The sequence below is a fragment of the Zophobas morio genome, unplaced genomic scaffold (assembly GCF_036711695.1).
Source record: "Zophobas morio isolate AGI-343-1 ecotype UQ-CSIRO unplaced genomic scaffold, CSIRO_AGI_Zmor_V1 ptg000014l, whole genome shotgun sequence".
Classification (NCBI taxonomy): domain Eukaryota; kingdom Metazoa; phylum Arthropoda; class Insecta; order Coleoptera; family Tenebrionidae; genus Zophobas; species Zophobas morio.
The window spans coordinates 27550218-27576860 of record NW_026972119.1 but is presented as its reverse complement, the minus strand read 5'-3'; the positions used below and the strand labels follow the sequence as shown (position 1 = coordinate 27576860).

Genomic DNA, 26643 nt, shown 5'->3' with positions numbered 1-26643 from the left:
CTGAGTACATTTTCTTGCAGATTTCGAGCTCTAGAACTCACTTCCGGCCTCGATTCTTTGATAGCTGCAACCGTTTTTCCAGAATCGACGGTTGAAATATCGAAATTTTTGAAAATTCGATAAATTAGGCATTTCGTAACGATTTTTTCGAAAATGTCGCTCCGCGACCATCAACAGCCTATATTTTTGGAATCAGCACGTCGAGATCTACGTCCCTGAATTTTTTCAGAATTTTTAAACGACTTTTTCAAAAGTGAAAATTTTCCAATGGTCCCCCCTTCTTCAAATTTTGGCCAAATTTTGACATTTTCGAAACCTAACTGAGTACATTTTCTTGGAGATTTCGAGCTCTAGAACTGACTTCCGGCCTCTATTCTTTGATAGCTGCAACCGTTTTTCCAGAATCGACGGTTGAAATATCGAAATTTTTGAAAATTCGATAAATTAGGCATTTCGTACCGATTTTTTCGAAAATGTCGCTCCGCGACCATCAACAGCCTATATTTTTGAAATCAGCACGTCGAGATCTACGTCCCTGAATTTTTTCAGAATTTTCAAACGACTTTTTCAAAAGTGAAAATTTTCCAATGGTCCCCCCTTCTTCAAATTTCGGCCAAATTTTGACATTTTCGAAACCTAACTGAGTACATTTTCTTGCAGATTTCGAGCTCTAGAACTCACTTCCGGCCTCGATTCTTTGATAGCTGCAACCGTTTTTCCAGAATCGACGGTTGAAATATCGAAATTTTTGAAAATTCGATAAATTAGGCATTTCGTAACGATTTTTTCGAAAATGTCGCTCCGCGACCATCAACAGCCTATATTTTTGGAATCAGCACGTCGAGATCTACGTCCCTGAATTTTTTCAGAATTTTTAAACGACTTTTTCAAAAGTGAAAATTTTCCAATGGTCCCCCCTTCTTCAAATTTTGGCCAAATTTTGACATTTTCGAAACCTAACTGAGTACATTTTCTTGGAGATTTCGAGCTCTAGAACTGACTTCCGGCCTCTATTCTTTGATAGCTGCAACCGTTTTTCCAGAATCGACGGTTGAAATATCGAAATTTTTGAAAATTCGATAAATTAGGCATTTCGTACCGATTTTTTCGAAAATGTCGCTCCGCGACCATCAACAGCCTATATTTTTGAAATCAGCACGTCGAGATCTACGTCCCTGAATTTTTTCAGAATTTTCAAACGACTTTTTCAAAAGTGAAAATTTTCCAATGGTCCCCCCTTCTTCAAATTTCGGCCAAATTTTGACATTTTCGAAACCTAACTGAGTACATTTTCTTGTAGATTTCGAGCTCTAGAACTCACTTCCGGCCTCGATTCTTTGATAGCTGCAACCGTTTTTCCAGAATCGACGGTTGAAATATCGAATTTTTTGAAAATTCGATAAATCAGTCATTTCGTACCGATTTTTTCGAAAATGTCGCTCCGCGACCATCAACAGCCTATATTTTTGGAATCAGCACGTCAAGATCTACGTCCCTGAATTTTTTCAGAATTTTTAAACGACTTTTTCAAAAGTGAAAATTTTCCAATGGTCCCCCCTTCTTCAAATTTCGGCCAAATTTTGACATTTTCGAAACCTAACTGAGTACATTTTCTTGCAGATTTCGAGCTCTAGAACTCACTTCCGGCCTCGATTCTTTGATAGCTGCAACCGTTTTTCCTGAATCGACGGTTGAAATATCGAAATTTTTGAAAATTCGATAAATTAGGCATTTCGTTCCGATTTTTTCGAAAATGTCGCTCCGCGACCATCAACAGCCTATATTTTTGGAATCAGCACGTCGAGATCTACGTCCCTGAATTTTTTCAGAATTTTTAAACGACTTTTTCAAAAGTGAAAATTTTCCAATGGTCCCCCCTTCTTCAAATTTCGGCCAAATTTTGACATTTTCGAAACCTAGCTGAGTACATTTTCTTGTAGATTTCGAGCTCTAGAACTCACTTCCGGCCTCGATTCTTTGATGGCTGCAACCGTTTTTCCAGAATCGACGGTTGAAATATCGAAATTTTTGAAAATTCGATAAATTAGTCATTTCGTACCGATTTTTTCGAAAATGTCGCTCCGCGACCATCAACAGCCTATATTTTTGGAATCAGCATGTCGAGATCTACGTCCCTGAATTTTTTCAGAATTTTTAAACGACTTTTTCAAAAGTGAAAATTTTCCAATGGTCCCCCCTTCTTCAAATTTCGGCCAAATTTTGACATTTTCGAAACCTAACTGAGTACATTTTCTTGTAGATTTCGAGCTCTAGAACTCACTTCCGGCCTCGATTCTTTGATAGCTGCAACCGTTTTTCCAGAATCGACGGTTGAAATATCGAAATTTTTGAAAATTCGATAAATTAGGCATTTCGTACCGATTTTTTCGAAAATGTCGCTCCGCGACCATCAACAGCCTATATTTTTGGAATCAGCACGTCGAGATCTACGTCCCTGAATTTTTTCAGAATTTTTAAACGACTTTTTCAAAAGTGAAAATTTTCCAATGGTCCCCCCTTCTTCAAATTTCGGCCAAATTTTGACATTTTCGAAACCTAACTGAGTACATTTTCTTGCAGATTTCGAGCTCTAGAACTCACTTCCGGCCTCGATTCTTTGATAGCTGCAACCGTTTTTCCAGAATCGACGGTTGAAATATCGAAATTTTTGAAAATTCGATAAATTAGGCATTTCGTAACGATTTTTTCGAAAATGTCGCTCCGCGACCATCAACAGCCTATATTTTTGGAATCAGCACGTCGAGATCTACGTCCCTGAATTTTTTCAGAATTTTTAAACGACTTTTTCAAAAGTGAAAATTTTCCAATGGTCCCCCCTTCTTCAAATTTTGGCCAAATTTTGACATTTTCGAAACCTAACTGAGTACATTTTCTTGGAGATTTCGAGCTCTAGAACTGACTTCCGGCCTCTATTCTTTGATAGCTGCAACCGTTTTTCCAGAATCGACGGTTGAAATATCGAAATTTTTGAAAATTCGATAAATTAGGCATTTCGTACCGATTTTTTCGAAAATGTCGCTCCGCGACCATCAACAGCCTATATTTTTGAAATCAGCACGTCGAGATCTACGTCCCTGAATTTTTTCAGAATTTTCAAACGACTTTTTCAAAAGTGAAAATTTTCCAATGGTCCCCCCTTCTTCAAATTTCGGCCAAATTTTGACATTTTCGAAACCTAACTGAGTACATTTTCTTGCAGATTTCGAGCTCTAGAACTCACTTCCGGCCTCGATTCTTTGATAGCTGCAACCGTTTTTCCAGAATCGACGGTTGAAATATCGAAATTTTTGAAAATTCGATAAATTAGGCATTTCGTACCGATTTTTTCGAAAATGTCGCTCCGCGACCATCAACAGCCTATATTTTTGAAATCAGCACGTCGAGATCTACGTCCCTGAATTTTTTCAGAATTTTCAAACGACTTTTTCAAAAGTGAAAATTTTCCAATGGTCCCCCCTTCTTCAAATTTCGGCCAAATTTTGACATTTTCGAAACCTAACTGAGTACATTTTCTTGCAGATTTCGAGCTCTAGAACTCACTTCCGGCCTCGATTCTTTGATAGCTGCAACCGTTTTTCCAGAATCGACGGTTGAAATATCGAAATTTTTGAAAATTCGATAAATTAGGCATTTCGTACCGATTTTTTCGAAAATGTCGCTCCGCGACCATCAACAGCCTATATTTTTGGAATCAGCACGTCGAGATCTACGTCCCTGAATTTTTTCAGAATTTTTAAACGACTTTTTCAAAAGTGAAAATTTTCCAATGGTCCCCCCTTCTTCAAATTTCGGCCAAATTTTGACATTTTCGAAACCTAACTGAGTACATTTTCTTGCAGATTTCGAGCTCTAGAACTCACTTCCGGCCTCGATTCTTTGATAGCTGCAACCGTTTTTCCTGAATCGACGGTTGAAATATCGAAATTTTTGAAAATTCGATAAATTAGGCATTTCGTACCGATTTTTTCGAAAATGTCGCTCCGCGACCATCAACAGCCTATATTTTTGGAATCAGCACGTCGAGATCTACGTCCCTGAATTTTTTCAGAATTTTTAAACGACTTTTTCAAAAGTGAAAATTTTCCAATGGTCCCCCCTTCTTCAAATTTCGGCCAAATTTTGACATTTTCGAAACCTAACTGAGTACATTTTCTTGCAGATTTCGAGCTCTAGAACTCACTTCCGGCCTCGATTCTTTGATAGCTGCAACCGTTTTTCCAGAATCGACGGTTGAAATATCGAAATTTTTGAAAATTCGATAAATTAGGCATTTCGTACCGATTTTTTCGAAAATGTCGCTCCGCGACCATCAACAGCCTATATTTTTGGAATCAGCACGTCGAGATCTACGTCTCTGAATTTTTTCAGAATTTTTAAACGACTTTTTCAAAAGTGAAAATTTTCCAATGGTCCCCCCTTCTTCAAATTTCGGCCAAATTTTGACATTTTCGAAACCTAACTGAGTACATTTTCTTGTAGATTTCGAGCTCTAGAACTCACTTCCGGCCTCGATTCTTTGATAGCTGCAACCGTTTTTCCAGAATCGACGGTTGAAATATCAAATTTTTGAAAATTCGATAAATTAGGCATTTCGTACCGATTTTTTAGAAAATGTGGCTCCGCCACCATCAACAGCCTATATTTTTGGAATCAGCACGTCGAGATCTACGTCCCTGAATGTTTTCAGAATTTTTAAACGACTTTATCAAAAGTGAAAATTTTCCAATGGTCCCCCCTTCTTCAAATTTCGGCCAAATTTTGACATTTTCGAAACCTAACTGAGTACATTTTCTTGTAGATTTCGAGCTCTAGAACTCACTTCCGGCCTCGATTCTTTGATAGCTGCAACCGTTTTTCCAGAATCGACGGTTGAAATATCGAAATTTTTGAAAATTCGATAAATTAGTCATTTCGTACCGATTTTTTAGAAAATGTGGCTCCGCGACCATCAACAGCCTATATTTTTGGAATCAGCACGTCGAGATCTACGTCCCTGAATTTTTTCAGAATTTTTAAACGACTTTTTCAAAAGTGAAAATTTTCAATCGTCCCCCCTTCTTCAAATTTCGGCCAAATTTTGACATTTTCGAAACCTAACTGAGTACATTTTCTTGCAGATTTCGAGCTCTAGAACTCACTTCCGGCCTCGATTCTTTGATAGCTGCAACCGTTTTTCCAGAATCGACGGTTGAAATATTGAAATTTTTGAAAATTCGATAAATTAGGCATTTCGTACCGATTTTTTCGAAAATGTCGCTCCGCGACCATCAACAGCCTATATTTTTGGAATCAGCACGTCGAGATCTACGTCCCTGAATTTTTTCAGAATTTTCAAATGACTTTTTCAAAAGTGAAAATTTTCCAATGGTCCCCCCTTCTTCAAATTTCGGCCAAATTTTGACATTTTCGAAACCTAACTGAGTACATTTTCTTGTAGATTTCGAGCTCTAGAACTCACTTCCGGCCTCGATTCTTTGATAGCTGCAACCGTTTTTCAAGAATCGACGGTTGAAATATCGAAATTTTTGAAAATTCGATAAATTAGGCATTTCGTACCGATTTTTTCGAAAATATCGCTCCGCGACCATCAGCAGGCTATATTTTTGGAATCAGCGCGTCGAGATCTACGTCCCTGACTTTTTTCAGAATTTTAAGACGACTTTTTCAAAAGTGAAAATTTTCCAATGGTCCCCCCTTCTTCAAATTTCGCCGAAATTTTGACATTTTCGAAACCTAACTAAGTACATTTTCTTGTAGATTTCGAGCTCTAGAACTCACTTTTCTGGGACCCTGAGAAAATTATTTTGACACAAAAAAAATTACTATTGACACTAAAGAAAATAAATTTGGACTTGGAAAAATTTTTCGAGAATCTGCAAAGTTAACCTTGGACCCTTGGAAAATTATTTTGACACTTAAAAAATTACTATTGATACTAAGGAAAAAAAATTTCGACTTGGAAAAATTTTTCGAAAATCCAGAAATATTCCAAGACCTTGAGAAAATACTTTTGACACTAGAGAAAATACTATTGACACCAAGGAAATAACTTTTAACACTAAGGAAAAAAAATGCATAGTATGCATAAGTTATACTTAATTTTATTATGCAAGAATAATAACAGAGGCACTAGTTTTATTACAATTCATAAGAGTAACAACTAACAAGAAAAAACAGTACAAAAATATTCATCATATAATAAAAATTGAAATTAAATTCCTAGTACAGATAAAATTAATGGACTTACATAACAACAAAGCACTCTTTCATAAGAATTATAACCACCTCAACAGTACTGTTACGGATAAACTAAACAAATGTATTGAACAAATCCATTTTCGACTAAAAAAAAATCACAATCATTTTCAATAGTCTCTGTCGAGAAGGTATGTACCTAAACTACGGGAGTGGCTGATGCTTACAACTTACTGATCTACCATGGATTTGGTGGATAACCACCTTGAGGTTGTTGAGAATATCCAGAAGGAGGTTGTTGTGGATAACTTCCGGGCGGTGGTTGTTGTCCGTACCCGGGAGCAGCTGGAAATCCTCCTGGATAGTTATATGAACCTAAAAAAAAAACCATAGTGGTTTAGAAATTCAACATGGCACTTTTCTACTACTTGGATAGGGCATTGTTCCATAGGGATTATAGCCTTGAGGCATTGGAGGGGGGACATACGCCGGGTATGGAGTCGAAGCTGAAGCACCATATGGTACGGGCATTCCTTGTACATATACTGGATAAGGTACTCCACCTGGCGCTTGTGGAGCCTGTGGGGGTTGTGATGGTTGTGGTGGCCGTGGTGGAACCTCCTTTTTAACGTCTACGAATTGACTTTTACGGTTCGTTTTCAAAATATCTAGCGTTACAAGTATACCTGGATCTGTATGATACGATGGCTGAGTGGGAGCAGGCAAAGGTGCTTGCCTACTTGATTCTTGGGTTAAATCCTTTAATAATTCTTCTTTCTCTGTTTTTCGAGCAAAGCAATAATCAGAAACTTTATTTTGAAAAGCTACCAATAACTGGGTAAGATCATTATAAAATTTCGTTCCCTCTTTCAAATTATTGAGCAGATCTCGAAAAGCATCATGGGCGGCAGCTAACTGACACATTTTGCTTTCGCGACCACTCGTAGTAGAACCTCTTTCTTGGACGAATTGAGAATGAGCTTGCTGCAATAAATGTTTATTTTAAGCCTATCATTATACACACAGAAATATGTCTTACTTGTATCCTTTCGATCAAACCTTCTTGTTTTGCAATGCTTTCTCTTACTTGTTTCTGTAATGGACCATACACCTGTCCCAGACTCTCTACGGAAAGCGCAGGTTCAGTTATGGCACCGTCTTTACTCAAAGCAGATAAAAATGTGCTCTTCATATCGAAGCTTGCATTTTTCAACTCTGATTCGATTACATCTCTTTCGGCTTTTATCGTCTCCACTTCTTCCATTAGTTGTCGTAACATAGTAACAGAGGACGAGTTTGTAACATTGCCTGATGACCCTTGCGGCACGGCCGCTTCCAATTCGCTTGGTGATTTGCTTAGCAACGTAATTCCATCCCTGTGAGATTCAAATTTTTCGCGAACAACTTTATCGGCCTAAAACAATATAGTGTTACATCGACGAATAAGTAGTACACGCACTCTTGAATGCATACCTCGACCGCATTGTTTATAATTTGTCTGTATTTTGCCCCATTTGATCGAAACATTTCCGTCAGTTTTTCAGATGGGGTCCTGGTCCAACGTTCTTTAAATTGTTGACGTAGAGAATCATCCGCTTGCTTTTCTTCATTCAGCATACGATCGGTCTAAAAATAAAGCGTAAAATTCATAAAACATTGTCAGAAAAATATAACAAAGTACTTCATCGAGTATGTCTTGATTCCTTTTCAGCGCGTCTGGTAGTTCGCGAATCATTCTTTCCAATTCATTAATACCACCCAATTGGCTTACGACATTTGCTTTTTCTAATATAGAGGGTGGTAACGCTGAACCACCGTCGGTGACTTCAATTGCTGCTGGCAAATTTAACGAAGCTAGTATCCTAAACAAAAAAATATATTTCTAGTACATCACTCCCAAAATTAAAAATACCCATTCAAGGTAGTTGTAGACTCCCTGAGGCGTCCAATTTCCGTATTCACAATTTCAGTCTTTCGCACATCATAGGCTGCTAATGCTTGGTGTACGGCAACTGGCACTAATTCAGTGAATAAATCTTTAAAGTTCTGACTCATGGGTTGCGTTAAAGGCAACACTTTTGCTGGTTGAGCTTTACCAATAGGATCCACTGATTTAATATCAGGAATTCTCTCATGGTAAATGAAATCGTTATCTTTTTTAGCGTCATTTAGATTTCTTTGAGCCTTATGTTGCAGTTCCTGAAAAAAATTTTTGCCGGCACGCTGCGAAGCTGTTTGGAACAAAGCAACCGAATGCTCCAACCTGGTGATTTCTTCGCCTATTAGTTTACTATTTTTACAGACAAGGCTCTGATAAAATTCTGACACAGCATGAAGAGCGGCTTGCTTTCCTGCAATCTATTATACGCGTAAATGTTAATGAAATCGTTGAAAGATATACCAACCGTGGGTATCCAATCTTTGTCCCAAATATGTTTCAAATTTTCTCTCTGAAATATTTTCAAACACTCACCATAAAGATCTTCACATTGGGAGGCCAATTTGGCAACAATGGAATCTTTCATGTTGTCTAAAAATATGCACAAAGTATAAATACTCGACTGCATCTATTTTATAAAATAAAGAAGACATGCATAGAAGAAATTGAAATACAGTGATACGCAGCTGTCCTACTTGGAAAAAGAATGGTCCAGAGTTATTTAAAGAATTTCCCTCGCCCAATAATACAACCTATTCTGCACGCAAGTTTAACGACTTTCAAAAAAAAAAAACAAAACTTTAGTTTTAAAATGAGTAACGAAAACAGTATCGTTCTTAAACTTAAAAAAATAAAAAAAGTATATTTTATAATAAACAATAATTGGCAATACATGGTTATTTACCTTAATTAACCCAATCATCATCATCATTAAACAACATTTTGTTAAAAAATACAAATGCAACATATTTTTGGTTTTTATTATTTTTTAAGTGGGGCGAGGGGTAACTTTGAAATATAAATAGGAACCCCTTCTTTTTAGTGCAGATTCGGATTGATTCTATGACTAAAAGTACGGACAATTTGTCTGAAACATTTTTTTCGATTCATGATAGATGACGCTGTAATAGACGAAATTCAGTCATTTAGATTTTCCCTACTGCACTGCATATTTTTCAAGATATTTGAAAGTTTCAGGTTAAAAAAATCACCCTGTATTTGTGTGTCTACTATACAAAATATTTACACACGTCATAAAATATTATACAAAAACTGAATACTAAATCATAACTGACAAAGGAAAAACACATTAATTTTGCATTGATTTCATGAATTGAAAAAATTCTTCAAACGAGAAAAATACATAGAGGTTATCGGGATTTGTTGGGTTAAACTTCAGGGACGAGGGAAGTTGAGTCGAAATAACCTTCCATCAATTTTTTTTCTTACATAACCTACATGCATCAAGTTAAAAGTAGTTGTAGATTAATAAATCACAAGTACAGACGAACGCTATGTAGTTGCAAGTGAGAATAACTTCATTCAACTTTTAAGATAACATAGAGAAAAGATTTAAAAATTCTGACTAACGATATAATCACGTTTACAATAAGCTGTATCCCGAAAATATTAATTTAAAGACACTATAAATCATTCCTGAGATATATATCTTCTGACATAAAAGTTGAAGAAATGACTTAAAATTGTTTTCTTCACCAGATGTCCCCTCATTAACTGTTACAAAACTTCTGTAAACATGACACTTTAATACCTTGTTGTTTACATTAAATTTTGCATCTAAGAAAAATATTTCTTCAGTAAAATAAAACATGGATTTAAGAGAATATTTTTCCATAACAACTAATAAATGGATAAAAATGAACAAAATTGTGCTAATACACAATAACACAAATTTACTTGAATATTTGTCAAACTTACCATGAATAGCTTTATGAACAAAAATTTCCTGACCTTGCGCCAACATCAAACTTGACAATGCTCCTAATGTATCAGGATTTAAATCAGGAGTAGGATCTTGTTGTATTGACAGCATGACAGTGGACTTCAAGTGACTAAAAATGCCAGCTGCTTGCTGAAGTAATAATTAGACCATACAATTACTAAACCATATTTGAACAAACCTGGAACAATTTAGCAGCCAATTTAAGTCCATCATCATTCTCAACACTTTGACTAGCAGCCACCGCACTTTGTAAAGCAGCAATATTAAACAAAATGCACACTTTTTCATAGCTTAATGAGGCAATTGCTATAAACGTGATTTATTATAACAATATCACTGCATGTGTTTTACCATACTTAAACTGATCCTAGAACCAAAAATTGAACCCTTATCAAATGCATCTTTCCATTTAAATGGAACTTGAAGTTCTTGGGCAGGAATTTTTGTCTCTAAAGAAACCAACTGATCATAATAGCTAAAAATATCGCCTTGTTATAGAGGGTTGAATTAATTAAAGATGATTCATACCCATAAATAATTTCCAACGAGCTCTCGTACTTCTCAAATGTCTTCCAAATTGCATTATTCCTTAACTTGGACAAGTCATTGATGGCTTCATTGCAATCTTCCGGTTTGTCAGCGGTACTATATCTCGATTGAATTAAGTTTTTTAAGGGCGTCACTAAATCAACTTCGGATGGTTTTTTTAACGGAACCGACAGCAATTCTGCCATTTTTAAAAAAGGTAGGTAGCTGACTTTTTTTTCTATGATACCTAAATGTCAACAACAGTGACAACAGTTAGATCATTTAAAACAGTATACAAGTTGGATCTATTACAGCTCGCGTAACTCACAATCCACTTCACTTGAACACTTTTTTTTTTAAACGAAACAAAAAATTCACTGAATGTTGTAGTAGCGCCAGCGCCCCTTACTGCTGGTGCTGATGATGTGAGTAATTGACAAAAAAATCGTAGCAAGAGCAAATGTCAAATGTCAACATCAACTGTCATCTTGCTCCATTCCAAACGCTAAAAATCCCTAATCCCTAAACTTAACATAACATTGCAACCATAGATATTGCAACATGGAAAGTTCTTCGTTCTTCCATGCAATGTCCGAGTCTAATAAAATAAGAGTTTGGGGTGGAGCTCTGGGCTGTGCTTACGAACCGAAACAGAGAAATCAGTAATCACGGAGAAATGTCAGAACGACATCCGTCATCAGTTCAAAGATTGTTTTCACATGTATAATTGGTTGCATATAAATCTTTATTTACTAACTAGTTATAATAATACACAGAGATCTGTACGTGCATTAATAATTTGCCAAAATGAAAACACATATCTGCATTCTACCTTGGAAATACACCCAACACCTAAGTATTAAATTTGAAGTATAACCAACTTATAATGAGGGTGACTCAATGGCAGATTGAAATTTTGTAAGTGTTTAGACGTTTCCGAACGTTTTAAAGTGAAATAATAAACTCAAATTCCACAAACGTTAAAATAATTCATTTATATTTTATTCAACGGTATAAAAGGTAATGCACATTGAAAAAAAAAAGTGTAACCTTCAAGTCAGTTGCCCGTAGCATAGTAAATTTACAGTATTTACATTTATTAGTAGAATTTATTAGCTGAAATTGCCACATTAATCTGAGTCACAAAATCATTTATGCAATAAATAAAATCTATAAATATGAAATACAGAATATAATAAATACACTGTTTAAAGGGCTATACCAATTAAGAAACCACCCACAAATCCCGCAGAAAATACTTTGTTTTTTGTGGCAAACACTCTCACCTAAAACATACATATACACCACTTATGCACCAAATAAACCAAAAGTATAAATTCTCACCTTGTTTACGAGAGGAGTCGCTTTTCCTAACTCATTCGTTTTCTTTTGTGCCAACTCTTTTAGAGTATCCCAATCTTGTTTAATATATCCATGATGATGAGCAATCTGGTGGACAATTATACCAGTTCCCACAATAAGAGCAACGTTTTTTCCAGCGTGACGTACAACAACACCTGTGAGCCTAATTTCCGTTTAAGGAATTGCAAAATACTTATGCATTTAGAACTGACCATCCCGACGCTGTCCCAGCAGCTAGATGTTTAGCAAAATTACTTTGCCCCAACATTTTCGCTGCTTGATCGAGGGACTGTTTAGCTTTATTATTTCCACTTTGATTCCCTTGCATTGCCATTGTGATGAACTGGTGCAAGTATACGTTTTGACTAGAAAGTTGGATAAATGTTTTAAATTAATACACGATAAGGGAAACAATCTCGTGATGCTGGTGACAGTGGTTAATAAACAATGCAATGAACTTACCTGAAAACGGATATTTTTTATAAATAGTTAAAAGTGTGACAGTTCGAACATTCTAAATTTATTGGCGACTTCTATGCTGGTATAAGAATTGTTAGGAACATCGGATGACAATTTCCTGTAATGACATAGCACACTTTGGTGGACCTATGGTTAGAAATCTACGTTTTCAGTTGAAAATGACGAGAAAAATATTACAGTTTCAAAAGTACGTGTAACAGTACTAATCGCTTTTGTTAATCATTTGCTTTTTAATCCTTTCTCCTTGTATTCACTCGTTTTACCAAGGATTTTACGAACAAAGTACCAAAACAATGTTCGCATGTGTATTACTGGTTATCTACACTGCATCGCAGGGGCACAGCATAGATAACAATCAGTAGGGACGGCTCGCCGTTTTTCGTGACCCGTTTTCGTGGGTGGTCGTTCGCTTTATGACCGAATGAGGGCGCCCAACTGACGTCTAAAATATTTGAAATTTGGCAGTTTTGTTACAATATTTTTGCCGGTTTTGCTTGTTTAAGACTGCTTTTCCAGTAGAATTGTACAAATAGTATAAAAATGTAATTTTCACAATAAAAGGTAAAATCTTCGTCCGATGAATTTTCATACAGGATCCCTGTTGTGCGCCTGCCTTATTCTCTCCCTCGTGTTTGGAATTCTTGGAAAAGATAGTAAACATAACACACTTTTTGTTTAAAAAGTCGTCGCAAACGAACAACAACGGTGGTTATGAAATAAATATAAAACATTTATTATATATGATTCCGTTGTTGTGGTAAAATTTAATATAAAAGTAATAAGAAACAAACTACACGTAACAAAAAATTATATAAGCAGACCTTCACTCAATAAACATTTCAAATGGCTTTTAGAAAATTAATCATACAAGATTATTTTGATGAAACTAACACAGGTAATCAAAACTGCGAGCCTGATTTGGAAGAAATTTTAAAGTTAAATGTAGGTCGTCGTTTTGATGAAGAAGAATCAGTCACCACGATGCAGAAGACCACCTTAAAAGATTGTGATTATCACTTTCACACAGCTGAACAAAACGCAATTAGGTATATCTGTGGCTACCTAATTCGGAAATGTTTATTAGCACATAGTTGTAGTGAATGTGAAAAATATGCAAATGAACATAAAAGTTTAGACAACACAAGCATATATTCACATTTCAGAGCCTACCAAACGAAGAATTGCGAGTTATTTGGTAAATTATATATGCCAAACGATAATTTCTTTTTTTACATTTGTGAATTAGAGCAAATTTTTAGTGAAAATTTTGAAAATATAATTTTACAAACAACTACTATGTTGAAATTTTTAAATTTATATAAGCAAGCTACATTTGTTCATCCATGCCAAAACTTTCCATACGATTATTTGCTTGCTTTGTATGCTAGGATGAGATTATTTTATGCACTAAAATTTGTAAATGCTAGCTTTAAATTTACAAATGCCAAAGGTGAAAAAATTAATAGAAAAAAAATAATTTGGCAGCATTAACTTTTTTCCTTTTTGTAATTTAATTTTTATTTTATTTATTTATTTTTTCTTAAATAAACCTCTTTCTTTTTAGATGTATTTATTGCATTATTTTTACAATGATAATTAAACCTCAAGTATTCAGGGAAAGAATGTGCGAATTGTCAAATTGTATAAGTAATAAAATAAAAACTGTAACAAATCATCGTGTTTATAATTTAAATATCGACTTTTTTTTTCTTATTGCGATTCATGATTATACGATTTGAGCAAACTACACAGTTTGCAATATTGCGTACACGAATCAATTTTTGAAATTTTAAATGAAGTGATACTTTTTAAATTGGGTGGCGACATCTAGGAATAGTTTAGGCAACGACCATCCATGACGGCTTAAAATTCGGGTCAGAAAGAACAAAGGCGCCGACACGAGCTGTCCCTACTGATTGTTATCTATGCTGTGGCAGGGGTACCGACCGTTTCAAAGTCACCCAAGAACGCGAAGATCATTTGCTAAGAAGAAGTGTTATTCAATACCCTTGGTAACCATAACGATCAGTCGGGATGGACTGGATGACAGCAGTTGTGCACAGAATCCAAGGAGTACCATCTACCGCCAAGTTCGTTCCTTTGGCTTGAGATCTTATGGTCCAAACTGTAAACTTCCCTTACCACAAGAACACAAAACTACCAGGCTTCACTGGTACCAAGACAGGCAGCAATGGCTGTAATAGTGGAATGTCATAATGTTTAGAAGCGAGTCTAGGTTTTTTTTGTGGCACTCTGATGGACGCATACGTGTTCGAAGGCCTCGAGGCCAAAGGTAAAATCTGGAATTTGTTCAGAGACGTCATACCGCTCTAACACCTGGAGTAATGATATGGGGTGGTATACACATCTGTTGAAGTACCCCCTTAGTGTTCATTCCTGGCACGCTAAATGCCCGGCGTTACATCGATAACGTTATGGTGACCGAATTTAAATCAAAGTTTTCGCGCTGAAATTAATTGACAGCGGCGCGAAATCGCACTTGAATAATTTGAATTTGAAAAAAAAATTCAGTCACGAAAAGGGAATCGTTAAACATAGGCAACCGAATAGACATGGCTGGGTTAATGCATGATCATTGGGTTAGATGGCAGCACGTAGCGCTAGGGTGATTTCAGTTAGAGGGTTGGTAGAGAAACTGCATGGTAGATCATTCTGGTGTGTTTGGTGTAAGTGTAACCACGTGGTAAGAACTAGGTTTAAATTAGTTGGTTTGGTAGTTAATAAAACAGGAGGAAGCCCTTGTTTAACGACGATCAAACGTATTTTTCATAATGATACAGTTGTCCCCAACCCGCGCGGTTAATTCTTGCGCCCTTTTAATCAGAGAAATGCGGACTTCCGGTTGAACGCGAACACGTGCTGTAAATTTGTTTCTTTGTTTGTAAATTCACCAATCAAGTTAGTTTTTCTTAATACTTAGCTAGAGCAAACACAATTTAACAATCAGGATTATTTAAGTGAACCATTTGCTAGAAGATTTCATGAAATTCACTTATTAGTCAGGAAAAACACCTTATGTTTAATTACGAATAGGTCTCTGGATGCATATACGTAAGTGTTACATTATAACACTTCTAAATTCTTCACACAAGATTGCTAATAGTTCATTTACGGCAGTTAAACAAGTTCATTGTACTGCGGACTGGCGGGGGGGTTATGATATTTTCTCCCCTTAGGTGGTTATCATCGTTATCACGATTAATTCATCGGGGCATGTTTCGCAACGCCAGATTGATTAATTAATCAAGGCATGCCCCCAACGCTACAGAAAATTTACATCACCGAGACGCTTTTTCCTCGCAACGATTTTGGAATTTACATCACCGAGACGCTTTTTCCTCGCAACGATTTTGAAATTTACATCCCCGAGACGTTTTTTCCTCGGAGCGATGATTGGATATTTTTTTGTGTTTGTTTATTATGTGTTTTGTTGGGGTAACCAGTTCGTGGTATTTTAAACTCTCAAAGTAAATTATTTTTTAAGTAACCAATCATTTAGATCATGATATAGTTTGGCATAATGTAAACTCTTTGTTTAAACCGTTGATAAAGTGTGGCAAAAATTAATCTCATGTAAATTTTGTTAACTCTGCAAATTTCCACCTCATACAATATTTCTTTAATCTCACAATTTTCCCCTCAGTAATTTTATTTGTTGTGTGGGTATTGTTGGTGATTTAAAAGCGACGGTACGGTTTTCAGTTTTTATTTTGTTCTTTACTGTTCGAGGGTGTCAGGGAGAAGAAGGAAGGGTGTTTAAAATGGTACACAGGTAAGCTCGGATTTGAAGAGGTGGAAGTAGGTAAAGAAGGGTTTAGAAAGTTCCAGAAGCGAAAAGAGAAAGTATGAAGAAGTGTAGGGCAGGTAAACGAAGGATAGGAAATATTTACATTTATACAAATATTACGAATGCCCTCAGGTAGAACACCTGATTTTGTGGGAACGGTTGTTCCTACAGTACCCCCCTGCTAGTGTTTTTTTTATGAAAAACCGCTTTGCAGGCGCTCAGGGAAGCGCACCCGTCTTCCTGACCTCGTGGTCCTCGTCGTTGTGGAAGCTGGCATCTCGTCGTCGTCGTGGGGTTGATCTGCGAAGGGCGCTGGTTCGTCTGTTGTGGGCGTCGTCCTCGTAGTGTCGCGGCCAAACTCTGACGTGGGCGTGTCGTCACTGAGTATGTACGCGGGTTTGAGCCGGTCTATGGAAACGGTGACATCTCGACCCTTGATGTTGACGACGAACGTTTTCGCCGATCGCCTTACGACTCTGTACGGACCGTCGTATGGCTGTTGAAGCGGCTGCTTGGGACCGTCGTGGCGTACAAAAACTTGTTCGGACGTGGCGAGATCTTTAAAAATGAAGGTCTTCTTTGTTCCATGTCGTGTTCCCTCACATGGCTTCAAGTTACGCACGTGTTGACGTAACTCTTTGACGAAGTTTGGGGTGCTGTTGTCTGCGCTGTTTTCGTCGCGTGGGATGCCTAGGAATTCACCGGGCAGGCGGAGAGGTTGGCCATATACGAGCTCCGCGGAGGAACCCTGGAAGTCTTCTTTCCATGCCGCTCGAATGCCGAGCATGACGGTGGATAGGGCTTCAGTCCAGCGATTATTCTGGTGGCACATGATTGCCGCTTTTAACTGTCGGTGTAGGCGTTCAACCATTCCGTTGGCTGAGGGGTGGTAGGCTGTAGTTCTCAAATGAGTGGTTCCTAATAAACAATTTAGTTGTTTAAATAGGTACGACTCGAATTGTCTACCTTGGTCGGTGGTTATTCGTAGCGGGGTGCCGAATCGTGCGATCCATGTGTCGTAAAAAGCTCGTGCCACGGTTGCTGCTTCCTGGTCGCTAATGGGTACGGCTTCTGGCCAGCGGGTGTACCGATCTACCATGGTAAGGCAGTAACGATAACCCTCTGAGTGTGGCATAATTACTATGTCCAAGTGCACGTGCTCAAACCTCGCTGATGGTGGCGAGAATGTACCGATGGGCGAAGAGACATGGCGTGAGATTTTCGAACGCTGACACTCTACGCAGTTGCGGGCCCATTCTCGACAATCTGATTTGACCGATGGCCAGACGTAACGTTGCGTCACCAGTTTTACGGTGGCTTTAACGCCTGGATGGGATAGACGATGAATCGACTCGAATGCAGCTCGGCGAAATGACTCGGTGACGTAAGGACGCGCTGTTCGCGTGGAGACGTCGCAGAGTACCGATACGTCGCAGCCTGGGATTCGTACCAGTTTGAGCTGCAGGCCTGTATTACCTGTTCGAAATCTCTCGAGTTCCTCATCCTGCTGTTGTGCTGCTGCCAGAGCCTGGAAATCAGTCGAGGTTTCCACGGCCTCGATGCGAGAAAGAGCATCTGCGACACATTTTCGTTCCCTGCTATGTGGCGAATGTCAGTCGTGAATTGACTGATGAAGTGCAGGTGTCGTATTTGGCGGGGCGAGGACTCGGTATTCTTCTTCTGAAAGGCGTACGTGATCGGCTTGTGGTCTGTGTAGATGGTGAAAGACCGCGCTTCTACCATATGCCTAAAATGTTTGACTGCGAGATAAATGGCTAGTAGTTCTCGATCATAAGCCCCGTAGTTTGACTCGGTGGGACTCAGTTTTTTGGAAAAGAAGTCCAACGGTTGCCAGTGACCGTCAACCTTCTGCTGGAGGACTGCTCCGACGGCGAAATCTGACGCGTCCGAAAAAATAGCCAATGGTGCGTTTGGCTCGGGATGTGCCAATAATGTGGCTCCGGCGAGGCTCTCCTTGCACGCCTCGAATGCGGCCACCGTTGCTGGTGTCCAGTTGACCGGGGTTTTTCCTTTGACGTTGCCCTGGAGGAGGTCGTTCAAAGGTGCTTGAGTCTCTGCCGCCTTAGGTAGGAATCTTCTGAAAAAATTCAACATACCCAAGAACTGACGCAACTTTTTTATTGTATTTGGCTGCGGGAAGCTGCGGATTGCTTCGACCTTTTCTGGAAGTGGACGTGTACCAGCGCCGGAAACGAGATATCCTAAAAATTTGACCTCTGGCTGGCCGAAGACGCATTTCATGGGATTGATAACGACGCCGTACTCTCTCAAACGCTGAAACACAGTTTCCAAGTGCTGGAGGTGTTCTTCTGGTGATGCGGATGCGACGAGGATGTCGTCGATGTATGCATAGCAAAAATCGAGACCCTGCAACACCTCGTCCATGAATCGCTGGAACGTCTGCGCTGCGTTACGTAAGCCGAACGTCATGAATTGAAATTCAAACAAGCCGAATGGGGTGGTAATGGCAGTCTTCGGAACGTCTTCTTCTGCGACCGGGATCTGGTTGAATGCGCGTACCAGATCGATCGTTGAAAATATGATTTTGCCGTGTAAGGATTGCGCAAAATCTTGGATGTGCCTCACCGGGTACCTGTCGGGGCAGGTTCTCGCGTTGAGGGCACGATAATCTCCGCATGGCCTCCATTCGTCGCCCTTTTTGGGCACCATGTGAAGCGGTGAAGACCATGAACTTTGGGAAGGGCGGGCGATTCCTAGCTGGACCATGGCGTCGAATTCTTTTCTTGCTGCCTGGAGTCGGTCGGGCGCGAGTCTTCGGGGACGTTGCGCAATGGGAGGGCCCGGCGTGGTTACGATGTGGTGGCGGGTGGAATGTTTCACCGCCTTAGGGGTTCCGTCTGGACGTGTGACATCGGGAAACCGTTGGAGGAGTTCGTGGAACGGTGAACTTCCGGCGATGGTTTTTACGGACGGGATCTCACACTCAGTCACCTCTCCGATGGAAGTGAGTTGGGTAATTTGATCGTGTAGTCGCTGGTTTCTTATGTCCACCAGGAGTCCGTAGTGAGCCAGGAAGTCGGCTCCGATAATGGGTTTCACCACGTCCGCGACAACAAATCTCCACGTAAAATCGCGTCGTAAGCCTAAATTCAACGACAACGTGATTGTTCCGTACGTTGCGATGACGGTGCCGTTTGCCGCGGAAAGTTCATATGCGGACTTCGTACGCGGTTTTGGTAGCAGGGCATGCGGGAACACACACAGATCGGCGCCGGTGTCGATGAGGAATTTTTTACCTGTTGTCCTCTCGGTGACGAATAAACGGCTCGATGTTGTTGTAGGGGTGGTTGGGCAGGCGTCAATGGCCGTCTTTAACGACTGCCCTCGGCGTTTCCCGCCGGTAGGGAACTATACCTACACGGCTTGTCGCATCTTCTTGATGTGTCGCCGAAACGCCAGTGGTAATAGCAAATACCGCTGTCGCCTTTCGTTCGATGACGGGATCCCGATTGCGAACGCGAACGCGACGATGTCTCTTGCCGCGAGTCTGAGGGCGAACGGTTCTGGGGCTGCGATACCTGGGGGACTTCTATTTCAGCCAGCCTCTGTAGGAGGACCGCCACGGTGTCTTCCATCCAGGTTAATTTTTCCAACTCGGCTGATGACAGGGGCGCGGGTGAATTCGCGTTTGACGCCATAGTTTTTATTTCACTCGAAATTCCGCACAATACTCGTCGCGATCACTGGTAATACTCACGTTTTTTTCTTCTTTCAATCACGTCGGGGTCACCAGTTGTGGGTATTGTTGGTGATTTAAAAGCGACGGTACGGTTTTCAGTTTTTATTTTGTTCTTTACTGTTCGAGGGTGTCAGGGAGAAGAAGGAAGGGTGTTTAAAATGGTACACAGGTAAGCTCGGATTTGAAGAGGTGGAAGTAGGTAAAGAAGGGTTTAGAAAGTTCCAGAAGCGAAAAGAGAAAGTATGAAGAAGTGTAGGGCAGGTAAACGAAGGATAGGAAATATTTACATTTATACAAATATTACGAATGCCCTCAGGTAGAACACCTGATTTTGTGGGAACGGTTGTTCCTACAGTTGTATGTATAATTTTAATGGAACGTAAATTCCATGTTCTACAGTTTTAACCTCACATAATGTTTCTATTTGTACAAGTTTATTTCACACCAGATCTTTTGTAGTATAAATCCTTGCTAAGTTTTGTTTTGTGAATACTTTGTTGATGAATGTTTCTATCGTAGGTATAAATTATTTGATGTCCAACTTTAATCTCACATAAGAATTATTTGTTGTTTGAAATTTCACAAGGTTGTATGGCGAATCTAAATGGTGTTTATTGCCCTTTGAAACTTTAACACTTGTTCAGTTGTTGTTAACATCAGAGCTAGAGGAGATTGAATATTTTAAAATGGAATTGAGGTTAAATAACACAGAAAACGTGGCAGAAGCGAGGTTCGGTTCCTAGTCGAGCTGGCGAGATTTATCGTGCCACCTGTACAAGTCCACAGGTTTGGATAGATTCAGGGGCGGCCGCCGACGTTGTAAATTTCTCGGCTTCTGTACATAGCTTAGATCTCTTGCGGGTTGGACGACCGTAATGGCCTAGTTCCGCAGGGCACGTTCGTAATGGAGATATGCGTGTGGGGTAGGCTTTGCGATAGATAGAATCACCGTCGTGGGGGGAGAACAGTTCCAGACCGGTAGCCCAGACTCCGCTTATGCTACAACGCTCCAGGGGTACTTTTGTTGTGCTCCTGTTAACTGCCGTAACTTAAAAGGGAAAAAGAGATCGGCCGCCACACGCCTGTAATAACTTGTGTATTTGCATCCAGTTACTTGATTCAGCTTTTGCTTTGTTTTTAGTAAATTTGTGATATTCAAATATTTGCATTGATTCCAAACAGATGTATAGAATTTTCTGTTTATTCGTTTTTCATAGGTGTATGTCTGTCAATTCGCGAGTGTTGTCTTTCATATATCTTAAGGTGTTTGAAATGTAATATGTCCGGGAATAAAACCAAAGGGGGTTTTTGCGCTGAGGGGTAAATCTTCGCAGCGTCTTTCCTCCTGTGAGGGGGGTGCCGTATTCCCCCCTCCAAAACAATTTTGTCTATTATTTCTTGCGCTCTCAACTCACATGCAGTACATGCTCACTTGTATGAAAGAACGTCTTCCCGCCATTTTTCAAAAACAAAAAAAAACAACGTAGGTTCTCATTTGTTAGACGATCACAGCCAAGGCCAAACTTTGATTTTTTTTAATTTTTCACGGGCCTTTCAAATTTTTTCAAGGTTAAATTTTAGAGGCGGGAAGTTTGGGTTATCACAACGTGTTAAATCAAATTCTTTTTCCTTAGCTCTAGAACCGTCGAAGAACATCTTTTCAACAAGATAATGCGTGGCCTCATGTGGCCATATTAACTTAAAGAGTGTTCGAGGAAAATAACGTCAACTTGTTACCCTGGCCTGCCCGATTACCTGATTTATCAACAATCGAACATGTATAGGATGTAATGCATAGAAGGCTGCGCAATTTACCCCATCCTCCAAAGACTTTGGAAGAATTGCTACAACAAATTCAAAATGCCTGGAATGCGATACCCCGACAGGCAATAGATTATCTCATTTTAAGCATGCCTAGAAGAATACAGTCTTGTATTGGCGCACGTGGAATTTTAACACATTATTAACATTTCTTGTGTTAGACATTTTATTTTTTCCTTGAAATTTTAATGAAATATTTGTCTATATGCAATAGTCTTCTCCACCAAATGTCAGCATTCTACGCCTACTCCTTCTAGGTGGTGCATTTTATTTGAAACGCAGTGTTTATGCGACAATTTTGTCACAGTTTTGTTGCGTATTCTACGCAAACATTTAGTGCGTTTATGGCTTCACACCAATTTAACTCCCAATTCCAATATAATTCATTTGTTAGGCCGGCACAGCTGGATGTCTTAAGTCCGCTTACTCATACCTACCTGAAAAACCTATAAAAGCACAGAGCAGTATTGAGTTTTGCATTTACCCACATTTTTTTATGTGAAAACGTCTATTCGCTCGTGCATACAGCGATGGATAGCAAGTTAAACTTTCTTGTGTCATAAAATATCGTCAGATTTTAATCGCTAATACCTATGAAACTAAAAATGCCAAGAAACGTTAAAAACAAAATTCCTTTTAGTCCGGCCATTTGCGTCCTGGCCGTTCGTGGCATTTGCTAAATTTTATGAAGGGTCGGCCAAAATACGAAACGTCAAAGCCATAAACGCACAATAAGTTTGAGTAAAGTACACTTATTTTAGATCCATAATAGTTTTCATTGTTGTGTAAAAGAAAAAAAAATTCTGGGAAAATAGAGAGAGCCGTTCCTGATTTAATCAATAAAATAAATTGCCTCTTTCATTAATTTTTTTGAGCCACCTGTTGAAGCAAATTTTAAAAATGTGAATGCAATGATAAATCACAAGTCTCATTATTAATACAATTAATAATAATAATAATAATAATAATAATAATAATAATTCTCATTGGTGCGCACATATTTCAGTAGCATTTAAAGTCTTCACGTCGGAAGTTAAGATCACAAGTGAAAACTCGGCACGGAATCACACACCACAGGTACAGGAAAAACTTAGTTTATAAAATTTAAAAATTAATACTATTATAAATTTTGAAGATGACGTCATCCCATTGATGGTGGGGATGATTAGCATATGTATTTTAGGTAGCGTTTAACCATCTACATGATATTCCTAATATACATACACACAAAATTTGACAACAATCGGTTCGGTAGTTTCGGAGATTACGTGTCTAATAAAAATGGATAGACACCAGACAGACAGACGGCCAGACAGATGGAAACGGGGGACCACTTTTTTCGTATTCTAAAGGTCATAACACGTCGAAGAAATATGAAAGTGGCAATTCGCCCGACCGACTCGATTACTATGATTCCTTAACTTACGCTCGAGAAGTAAAAAGTGTTAACTGAATTTTGAAAATCGATTCAAAAGATGCTTAGGTAAATTTCATGATTCAGAGCTTTCGTTTTCAATCTAGTTAAAATTTTACGAAAATTTGTATTCTCAAAAAATATATCAACCAATACCTTGTAATAGGAGTAGTTCGTAATTTTTGTGTGACCTCCGGTCCTCCGATTTGCATAATTATGTACTGTGTCTACATTTAAAAAAAGCATGCTTACTGTGTCTTAGGTATATTTTATTTACAACTTCACTATAAAACTAATTTTGAGTACATTTTGAACTAATATGTGCTGTAAGGTGGGTTACCGTATTCGTTATAGAAGTCATCCCAGAACTGCATGTTGGATTTTTCTGGAGATTGCGTCGGAACCAAATGTTCTCCAATATCTAAATAATTCAAACTGTTACCAAGGGTTTCCCAAATAATATTTTCTAATCTGGAATCTTGGCTTGGAGTTGGATTTCTAAAAAGATAATTTCAAATACGGTTGGAATTGTTGTCTAATTAATTAGATTTACCCGTATTTAATAAAGTTGGTCCACAAGGTTACCATTCTGGTTCTCACAGTGAGATCATGTTCGCGCAGTGGGTCATGTTTGCTTACCCAGTAGTACCCTAGCTCTTCGCTGTGAGTCACACCTGATAAATACGTATTATAAAATAAATCTAAGCTTATCTACAGTTAATTACCAGCTATAGTCCTATTATGATAACCCCATAATCCACCTTCGTACGAAAATCGGTAAAGATATACAGGAACGTGCCTTTGAGCCAAACGAGCAAATTCCCTAATCGATCTTACGAATTGATCGTCGCTCAAAAACTGAAGGAGAATTTCATTTTAGAAGTAACAGTAAGATGTAAAACACAATAACTACTCTCATCAACTCCATATTTGAAAGACTGACTGGGATCCATCCAAAATAGTAACTCTTAAGCTTCTTAGCGGCCGCTGCTGCTTTGCTGCTGTCAACATTCATATCGGCTGGTAGCAGTTTCTCTGGATTAAGGTCGTACTGGACGAGATAGAGACGGAAAAGTACTACAAGTAATTTGGACAATAACTGAAGGAAACGAACAAATAAAATACGTTACATTCAAAATTGTAAGTTCCCTCCAGAGAATTGAAACCCAAAAGAATAGGTACTTTAGTAAATTGACCGCCCTCTAGTATCTCGTGACTTCGTCCACTGATGAACGCATCTGGATGATCTGGTTCGATAACAGGACCTATCGCAAATCCTTCTCTGGGATTATTAGCAAGGTATACCTATAAATTGTACATGTAGTTTTTTCCCTTCCAATTATAACCAACCGAGATCAGTATTAAACCAACGACATATTTAACGCTGTATACATACACTTGTTATTGTTGAAGAAGCCGAGCTTTGAAGATAATCAACCTCCAGTTCTTTTAAACCGTCAACTATAGCTCGAGTAGTAGAGTTATCGATACCCAGATCCACAGCTACTTGATTCAAAATCTGAGGAACTCTGCGGCTGAGTCCCCACAAGCTCAAAGACACACCCGATTGCATTATAACTCGATTAAAAAGTCCTGCAAGAGCAAATCAACAACACTGTTTTACAATAAAAAATAGTCACCTTGTGACTGTGGTGACTGAATATGATAAGCTACAGAAGCAGAACCCGCGCTTTGTCCGGCGAGAGTAATTTGATTTGGATCTCCGCAAAAACGATCGATATTATCTTTAACCCACTTCAGAGCCAAAACTTGATCTTTTAGACCATTATTTCCCGGAACCACGTTATCGCCGGTGCTCAAAAAACCCAAAAATCCCAACCTGTAGTTAAGTGATACCACAATAACGTTCTTTTCTAAAAGAAAGTCTGGCCCGTAGTTATCATAAGTAGAATCTCCTCCTTCGAAACCGCCGCCATAAATCCATACCATTGTAGGTAAAAGTTCACACGAATCCGATGGTTGCTGGTATCAAAAATTATCACACTGTTTCGCAGAAACTATAAACTACTTACGGTTGGTGTATACACATTGATAAACAAACAATCTTCTTCTCCAACAACAGGATCTGAGCCTTGTATACAGTGAGCTCTGTCTTCGGTGGCATCTAAGACACCATCCCAGTTACCTTTGGCAACAGGAGGCTGAAATGTACAGATTTCGATAAGCACATTTTTGCATGTCCTATCCAAAATTTTACCTCAAATCTACGATTTCCAATTGGAGGCTCTGCATATGGAATTCCTCTAAATGAATAGTACGGAACTTTTAATTCTAGAGTTGTACTTTGACGACCTTGTACTGCTCCATTCTTTATTTGTACAACGAGGTCGCTCTGGAACTGTGAATAGCTTTTTTACATTTTGTAAATTAAATAGCACAGAATCTTACCACACTTGCACAGTTTGCCAAGCTGATAATGACAGTACAAATAAACAAGTACTTTAATACCAACATTTTTCAAGCTATTCACTAGCAACTGTACACTTATTTAAAGAAGATGTTGTCCTTTTATAGCAATGCATGAATCAAAATTTATGACCAACTAGATAGTAATAAAGAGATAAAACCTTTCAAACGCGTAAATTTATGAAAACTATGAAATTGTCATTTTATTGCAGAATTTTCTTTCGATTTTTATAATTTATAACTAATAAAGAACGTCACTTTAGATTAAGACAGCGGTGACAATACCTTTTTTCTGAAAAATACTATGATTTGTACAAATTTCCGTCTATTTTTCATTGTTATACACTCGTGATTACTCATGGATTAAAAAATATGCATTTTTGAAATTCAACAAATGTACCAAATAATTCCAAACTATTAATATATTCTTATCATCATATTCCATGAGCATCAATAACACAAAGGGTTGTGTACATACCTCATTTTGTTTAATGGAAAAGTCCTTTTCCTTAACGTAACGCAATTTGTTGCGTGATTATTATAGGTAATTGGCTACACGTGCAATAATATTTCTTACTAAGTAGTTTTTGAATCTGTCAAATAAATAAAATAACGAATTTTGTCGTGTGTTTTGACGCTTTATTTGGCATCACCAAGGTGCAAGAAGTGAGAAAGTTTAATTAGATAACAGAAATTATGACTCGAGATTAAATCACAGACTTAGATTTGTTCCGAGCCATCTCTAAATTTTCATTGTATTAAAAACAATCCATTTCATTTCCCTGAAATGGTATGGAACAAAGTAATAACATTTTATAGTATTTGCATTAGGTACATATAAAAAATAAAATATTTATCCTTTGGAAAACTTAATAAATACATTTTTATTGAAAAACACGTTGTAACATGCACGTAAAATTTATTGTGGTTCAGAGACAACGGTGTTCTGTCCAAACAGTTTTAG

At 38.3% G+C, this 26643-nt stretch overlaps 4 protein-coding genes across 7 annotated transcripts; all 4 read right to left on the bottom strand.

Annotated features, from left to right (window-relative positions):
- Positions 1-6106: 6106 nt before the first annotated feature.
- On the bottom strand, positions 6107-11111 carry Alix (ALG-2 interacting protein X). 4 transcript variants are annotated; one of them, XM_064055849.1, is made up of 13 exons: positions 10647-11111; positions 10475-10593; positions 10297-10424; positions 10094-10247; positions 8622-8746; positions 8129-8574; positions 7898-8078; positions 7690-7842; positions 7256-7630; positions 6903-7200; positions 6642-6848; positions 6416-6591; positions 6107-6363 (listed from the first exon to the last, which is right to left on the bottom strand). In XM_064055849.1, exons 1-12 carry the CDS (start codon positions 10850-10852, stop codon positions 6455-6457), a joined length of 2529 nt encoding a protein of 842 aa, XP_063911919.1. In that variant the 5' UTR covers positions 10853-11111; the 3' UTR covers positions 6107-6363; positions 6416-6454. The 4 variants fall into 4 exon arrangements, with proteins under 4 accessions (XP_063911919.1, XP_063911917.1, XP_063911916.1 ...); XM_064055847.1 differs by having other exon boundaries at positions 6107-6591; positions 10647-10893; positions 10959-11111; XM_064055846.1 differs by having other exon boundaries at positions 6107-6591.
- A 624-nt stretch (positions 11112-11735) lies between these two features.
- Positions 11736-12706, bottom strand: LOC135129086 (FUN14 domain-containing protein 1-like). Its single transcript, XM_064056167.1, has 4 exons — positions 12471-12706; positions 12221-12373; positions 11991-12171; positions 11736-11932 (listed from the first exon to the last, which is right to left on the bottom strand). Exons 2-4 carry the CDS (start codon positions 12340-12342, stop codon positions 11855-11857), a joined length of 381 nt encoding a protein of 126 aa, XP_063912237.1. The 5' UTR covers positions 12343-12373; positions 12471-12706; the 3' UTR covers positions 11736-11854.
- Positions 12707-16489: 3783 nt separating this feature from the next.
- Positions 16490-17395, bottom strand: LOC135128917 (uncharacterized). Its single transcript, XM_064055995.1, has 2 exons — positions 17263-17395; positions 16490-17214 (listed from the first exon to the last, which is right to left on the bottom strand). The coding sequence occupies exons 1-2, from the start codon at positions 17393-17395 to the stop codon at positions 16490-16492; spliced, it is 858 nt and encodes a 285-aa protein (XP_063912065.1).
- A 6109-nt stretch (positions 17396-23504) lies between these two features.
- On the bottom strand, positions 23505-25849 carry LOC135128765 (juvenile hormone esterase-like). The gene is made up of 10 exons (XM_064055839.1): positions 25662-25849; positions 25471-25611; positions 25286-25414; positions 24893-25235; positions 24649-24845; positions 24383-24557; positions 24166-24329; positions 23978-24110; positions 23806-23926; positions 23505-23750 (listed from the first exon to the last, which is right to left on the bottom strand). The coding sequence occupies exons 1-10, from the start codon at positions 25725-25727 to the stop codon at positions 23567-23569; spliced, it is 1653 nt and encodes a 550-aa protein (XP_063911909.1). The 5' UTR covers positions 25728-25849; the 3' UTR covers positions 23505-23566.
- Between the last annotated feature and the right edge of the window lie 794 nt (positions 25850-26643).

Coding starts and splice junctions, on each gene's coding strand:
- LOC135129086 (XM_064056167.1), bottom strand. CDS start 12,342: ATGGCAATGCAAGGGAATCAAAGTGGAAATAATAAAGCTAAACAGTCC. Junction 12,172..12,220: donor GCTGGGACAGCGTCGGGATG/GTCAGTTCTAAA, acceptor AACGGAAATTAG/GCTCACAGGTGTTGTTGTAC. Junction 11,933..11,990: donor CGACTCCTCTCGTAAACAAG/GTGAGAATTTAT, acceptor TGTATGTTTTAG/GTGAGAGTGTTTGCCACAAA.
- LOC135128765 (XM_064055839.1), bottom strand. CDS start 25,727: ATGTTGGTATTAAAGTACTTGTTTATTTGTACTGTCATTATCAGCTTG. Junction 24,111..24,165: donor CAAATATGGAGTTGATGAGA/GTAGTTATTGTG, acceptor ATTCTCCTTCAG/TTTTTGAGCGACGATCAATT. Junction 23,927..23,977: donor TCATAATAGGACTATAGCTG/GTAATTAACTGT, acceptor CGTATTTATCAG/GTGTGACTCACAGCGAAGAG.
- LOC135128917 (XM_064055995.1), bottom strand. CDS start 17,395: ATGGTAGATCGGTACACCCGCTGGCCAGAAGCCGTACCCATTAGCGAC. Junction 17,215..17,262: donor ACGAATAACCACCGACCAAG/GTAGACAATTCG, acceptor ATTGTTTATTAG/GAACCACTCATTTGAGAACT.
- Alix (XM_064055846.1), bottom strand. CDS start 10,852: ATGGCAGAATTGCTGTCGGTTCCGTTAAAAAAACCATCCGAAGTTGAT. Junction 10,425..10,474: donor TGGTTCTAGGATCAGTTTAA/GTATGGTAAAAC, acceptor TCACGTTTATAG/CAATTGCCTCATTAAGCTAT. Junction 8,079..8,128: donor TCTACAACTACCTTGAATGG/GTATTTTTAATT, acceptor TTTTTTGTTTAG/GATACTAGCTTCGTTAAATT.